At 41.2% G+C, this 5,799-nt stretch overlaps 1 protein-coding gene across 3 annotated transcripts in view; it reads right to left on the bottom strand.

Moving 5' to 3' along the window:
• The window catches only part of LOC119838786 (neuroglian), a 42,038-nt gene that overhangs the window by 5,222 nt on the left and 31,017 nt on the right, over nt 1-5,799 (bottom strand). The window contains exons 10-15 of one of the 3 annotated variants that reach the window (XR_005288216.1): nt 5,308-5,675; nt 4,824-4,985; nt 3,318-4,299; nt 1,973-2,177; nt 1,240-1,337; nt 25-964 (exon numbers count right to left, since the gene is read on the bottom strand). Coding sequence is in view for 1 of the 3 variants with exons in the window: in XM_038364892.1 (XP_038220820.1) it covers nt 1,240-1,337; nt 1,973-2,177; nt 3,318-4,299; nt 4,824-4,985; nt 5,308-5,675 (1,815 nt within the window). In the remaining 2 variants the exon portion in view is untranslated. The remainder of the gene's footprint in view (nt 1-24; nt 965-1,239; nt 1,338-1,972; nt 2,178-3,317; nt 4,300-4,823; nt 4,986-5,307; nt 5,676-5,799) is intronic. The other 2 variants (XR_005288217.1, XM_038364892.1) reach the window with 2 other exon arrangements.

The raw sequence follows: 5,799 nt of genomic DNA, 5'->3' as shown, positions 1-5,799 counted from the left end.
AAAAAAAAAAAACAAAAAACATACCTCACACAAATAAAAAGAAATGAAATAGCTGCTCGTGCGTAGGCAACGGGAAAGGGGAACAAGGACGGAAAACAGGACACGTCTATCTATCTATCCTACCCTAACATTAAATGCAAACCATAAACTCAACACAAAGCTCGTGCTATATAAAAAAATAAAATTTTCATATTGAAACGTTCACTGTCACACTCCAACACACTCATTACAACTAATAATATCTTTTTTACAACCTAATTATATTTAAATGTGTACTTAATTGTAAGTTAAAATAGCATTGTTTTGCGAAAACACGGATACGTGAGGTCAATTAAACTATTTTTGAAATAGTTCAACGACCGGACGTCCGCGTATCGCGTTTCGATAAATTCAATGCAAGGAGATTCGAACACAACCAATTTTCGGAAGAAAATTTTTTTGAATTTCGGCGGGCGTATTCTATTTATTTAAACGGACTAATAAGAACGGCTGCCGCTTTTTTTGTTTGTAGAGCGATTTTTATTGTAATGCCATGGCACTAGAAAACTGCGCCATATGGTTTGAAATTTATCCTGAACTTTGAACTACGTCATACATTGCACGATTTAAAAATAATTTTTAAATTTCGCATATAAAATTTATACAATAACTTTTAAAATAGCACTCCAGCATTAGCTAAACAAAATTTAAAGTTAGATAATTCCTAATTTCAATTTGACAGTTTAATTTTTTTTAAGCGCGAAAGACCCGCAAAGGTAATTCGTAGTTCAAACTCTGTTTGACAGTTATTAGTATTTTTTTTAACGATAGGCAAAGGTTCGAAAGTGGAACGGGTGTGGGATATAAAGGTGCATCTACACGAGCGTGGCGAATGCTTGCGAGGCCGAGTCCTGCTGGCTGGACGCGGGCGGGCGCCGCTTACGTCCGTACTGACCGATGAACGATCCGTCCTCGTTCATACCGGCTGCAATAGTCATGCATACAGACACACGCACAGACATGCCGTGGATAACAACAAAAAAAAATTGAAAAAAGGAAACATATAACAAAAAAAAAAAAAAACTACATGCAAAAATAAAATGACTTCGAAATGATAAAACGTATACATTTGAGCAGTTACATTTTGTATGTATAATGAAAATAAATACAGGCAATTGTTCTATAGCTTGTAAAAATTAGCCTAATGACAAAAAAGGTACACATAAAAATTGTCTAGCTCTTAGCAAGAGCACAGCTCACCTGTTTCTCCTTCGCCATACTCCGCCATGGAGTCGGTGTCGCTCTCCGGGCCCGGCTTGGTGCCGCTGCTCATCGAGTGGCGGGACTTACTGTCCAAGCTGGAAACGATTGATGTAATATTAAAGATTTCTAGGAGAAATATTTAAAGAATAATATTTAGAAGTATTGTTGTGTAAATGAGTCTAGTTTACACCATATCATATTTTTATTGTAGTGCATGAGGCGTTGTTCAACGAAAGCGTGGAAATGAAATTAAGAATTATGCGTCTATTGCAATAGTAACAATTTAGTAGGTAGGTTCACTATGCTACTGATATATCGTATATAAAACATATTACTATTTTTCACTCCAGATTCTCTGTACAGAAGGTACACAAAGCAGTTCGTCTGTGTAATAGGCCCCTACGTTGACTTTGTTCACGAGTGACCAATTATGTGAAATGGGTTATGTTATATAATATAGGTCCTTATAGTACACATGTGTAAGAGTTTTCATTTGTGGATATATGCGTGAACGCATCCACGTGAATTTATCACTATTGTTTATAATATATACGTGTGTGCGTGTGTGCATGTATGTGTGCGTCTGCGCGTTTGCTCGTAGGTGTGCGCCTGTGCATGTTTGTGTGCGTGTGCGTGTGCGCGTTTGCACGTAGGTGTGCGCCTGTGCATGTGCGTATATGTGCGCGTGCTACTTGTGTGTGCGTGCGTACGCATGCGTGTGCACACTCACGGGTGCGTGTACTCGTGGAAGCCGGCGTCCGGGTAGTCGGTGCGGCCGTGCGCGAGCTCGCGGTCGTGCACGTCGTACTTGCCGCCGCGGTTGCGGCGCGCCACGCACACGGCGACCAGCACGAGCACGAGGAAGGCGAGCGCGACCATCACGCCGATGAACCAGCCGGCCGTCGCCATCGCCTCCTCGCGCATTATCACCGGGTCTGCTCGGGTCAGGCGGGAACGACGGCCGTTAGTTATAGGCGACTCTCACATGTTTATATAGGCGTTTTTGGTGTTTATATACTATTAACCGTAAGCACGTCGGTATGCGGTTGCAATTTACGATTATTTAATCTAAATTCTAGCATATTTATACCAAAACACTGAGAGCATTTTATTACCGGTTCGAAAGTCACTAAATGACATCTCGCAAAATGATGGCGACGAACATGATACGAAATGAATGAGCTACGAGGTTAAAAAGCTTTAATGAATGAAATGTTTCAGATGAAAACCTTTTGTTCCAGCAAATTTACATAAGCAAACCAAATGGAGAGTTTTAAGTAGTAGCCCCATAAAATAAATGCCAGGACAAACCTGAAGGAAGTTGCGTACGTATTCACACTTAACTATACAACGTTTTAGGTTAGCACCTTGCTGTTTTTAAACATATAAGTCTTGTATGTTTTGAATTCAACAAACACAATGCATGGAAAGAGATTAAAGTATGTTTGTAAAAAAATAAAACTTTCAAACATAAACTACTGCCTCGATTTTAAAAATACTTTCATCATAAGAAAGTTGGAGCTTCACTAAGTGATTAGGTTATATATGTACCATGGGCGAAGCCGGAGCAATCAGCTAGTTATTAATATTAATTATACATATATAACTTTATCTAAATCAGTCACTATATTATACACATGAAAAAAATATCACATATTAATTATAATTTTTTTGATTAAAAAGAACAAAAAAACAAAATAGAATACAAGACAGCCCAATTTATATTTATTTCCCAAACACCATTAAACTTAACATTTTAACATAATAAGAGATATAACATAATGACCATGTTCGGTTTTTAAACTCAATCATGAGGATTTCTAATTTTTCTTTTTTTTTTTGGGTTTGTTTTTTATTATAATTGAATTTTGGTGTGATGTTAAAATTTGGTTCAGTTTTGACCATTTGAATGCGATTTAGTTTCTGTTAATTTTTTTTTTTTCATTTTGATTTTACATGCTCAATTAAGCTATAACCGCTAGAATTAGAAGACATGTATTATTACAGGTATTAGCACATAATGACACAACACCGTTAAACAGTATCCACACTTAAATCAAGTTTAAACAACTTACATAACTTACCGGTAGTTGTGTCCACCTCCATAACTTCGCTGGTGCTGAAATACTCGCCGTCGTGAGCGGTCACCTTAACCTCGTACACCTGCCCCGGCTCCAGGCCGGTGAGCACCACGTAATCGTCTTCCGTGATCTCGTTGCTGTTCAACCAGTCGGGGTGACCTTTGAGCCGGTACCACGCGATGAAGTGCGTGCCAGCGTGGCCGTCGAGGGACGGCAGCCAGCGCACGAGGATGTGGGCCGAGCCCTCCTTGGCCGGCAGCGTGCTGGCTTCGAACACAGGGATGTCGGGCACGGCGTTCACCATCGCTTTGGTCGTCTGCTCCACGTAGTACTTATCGCCTTCGCCCGCCTTGGTCTTGGCTCGTATTTCGATACGATACTTGGTGTTCGGCTCGAGCCCCGCCAGCTTGGCGCGGTCGAATTTCGGGTCGATTTCTTTCTTCCTCTCCTGCAGGGGCCCGAGGGATGTGCCGCTCACTTTCTGGTAGTAGATCTTGTAGCCGGTCAGTACGCCGTTCTCGTCCATGGGCTTGTCCCATTTCAGCAGCATCGCCGACGATCCGATGGGGTACACTTCGAAGGATTTGACCGTGCCAGGCTTTCCTTCCGGAGTGACGAAGGATAGAGTTTCACTGGGAGGGCCGTTGAACCTGCCGTTGTAGACCAAGATTCTGGCGTTGTTCTTTTTAAATGGTTTGAAAACGGAGACCAGCGCGCTGGAGGCGTCCGATTTCACGAGCACCTCTTTCAATCTATCCTCGTCTCCATCGACCCAGGTCTGAATCTTGTATCCTTTGAAATGTCCGCGAACGGATTCGGCCGGGACTGGATTCCAGCTCAATAAGGCCGTGTTGCCAGTGGTGACCTGCACGAGGGAGAAGTTGGCCGGCGCTTGCAGCGGCGTGTCCTCTCCGGACCAGCCGATCACTTCGACGGGCGCCACGTTCGATGTGCCTTTGGAGTTCACTGCGATAACCTGAAAAGTATAATTTTATGCCTATTAAACTTAAATTAAGGAAGAAAGAAAATAAGTACGTTAATTATGACATATGCACGAAGGTAAATATAACATTAAAGGTCACTTATTAGGTACTTAAAATATATATGTGCTTTAATTAGGCCTGCCAATAAGCATACTAACACTGATTTTCAGTGGATGCCTTATGTTTAATAGACAGCGGATGTGTTCATGCTCAAACTATTTTATTTATGAATATTTTATAAAATATAATCAATATATACATGTATAATTATAATACGTGTGTAAATAATAATATACAATATTTATAAATGCACATATAGTTGAACATACATAATATTTTTATAAGAATACATTTTTAATAATTAAGATAAATACAATATAAGATATCATGAATAAATACCGACACAATAGATAATATACTAAAATATATATTAGAGCACTCTACTAGTTTAAAATTGTTATCTAACTGAAACCAATGCAAGCTCGAGCCAACATTTGGGCTGAAGTCGGCTACAGACCTTGATCCTATAGGGCTGGAAGGTGGGCGTGTTGGGCACGAGCAGCTCGCTGAGCGCCCAGTCGCGCACGGGCTGCTCGCTCCACGGCGTGCCGCTGATGTTGCGCCGCCACGACACCTGGTAGTAGAAGCCGGGCCCGTTGTGCTCGATTTGCGGCATTTTCTGCAATCGCGTTTCATTTTTATTCGAACTTTGTAATATAAAATATTTATTAACGTAGTTTAAACAAAAAAAAAAAAAAAAACACGCTTAAATAATACGATTAAACTAGAATGTCTCACTTGCTGTCATGCAGAGTATACATTAAATAAAATGATTTAATCGTGACCTCTTTGTAATAGCGCGGCGTCCGTTTAAAGTGGGTCAAAATCAAGTCTTATATCGCATATCCTATAAAGGATTCAATTCAATATAAATAAACATAGTGATTCTCTCTTCAATGAAATTATTTATTCACATATTAATAAACAAAACGTTCACTCACCGACCAAGAGATGACCATGTTGGTAGGATCGCGTCCCTTGCCTTCGACATTGTCCGGGTTCTTATACGGCACGTCCGGCTGAGTCGTACACACGTCCGAATGTTTGGACGGCGTAGAGGCTCCCACTTTGTTCCACGCCACCACCCTAAAGGTATAATTAGCCCAGGGTGAAAGCGACAGGGTCCAGGCCGTGTCTATGGCTGGCACTGCATCGGTCGCTTCGAGCCAGGTGTCCGGAGTGAAGGAGGTGTTGAACTGGATGCTGTAGCGCAGGATCGGTGCTCTGTTGTCGCCCATGGAGTGCCAGCGCAGCGTGGCCACTTTCTCGTGGCATTCGATGCCGTCGAGAGCGGGCGGGTTCGGTTTGTCTGTGGGCAGTTTGTATTGTTTTGTGAAGGAGTCGATTTATAACATAGGAGCAATATAGTGTATATCATTTCAATTTGCTATGATATTACATATTTTAAAGGGAGTTTACGTTTCTGTTACTAT

Source organism: Zerene cesonia, unplaced genomic scaffold, assembly GCF_012273895.1.
Source record: "Zerene cesonia ecotype Mississippi unplaced genomic scaffold, Zerene_cesonia_1.1 Zces_u005, whole genome shotgun sequence".
In the NCBI taxonomy this organism is placed as follows: domain Eukaryota; kingdom Metazoa; phylum Arthropoda; class Insecta; order Lepidoptera; family Pieridae; genus Zerene; species Zerene cesonia.
This window is presented reverse-complemented; position numbering and strand designations above follow the sequence as displayed.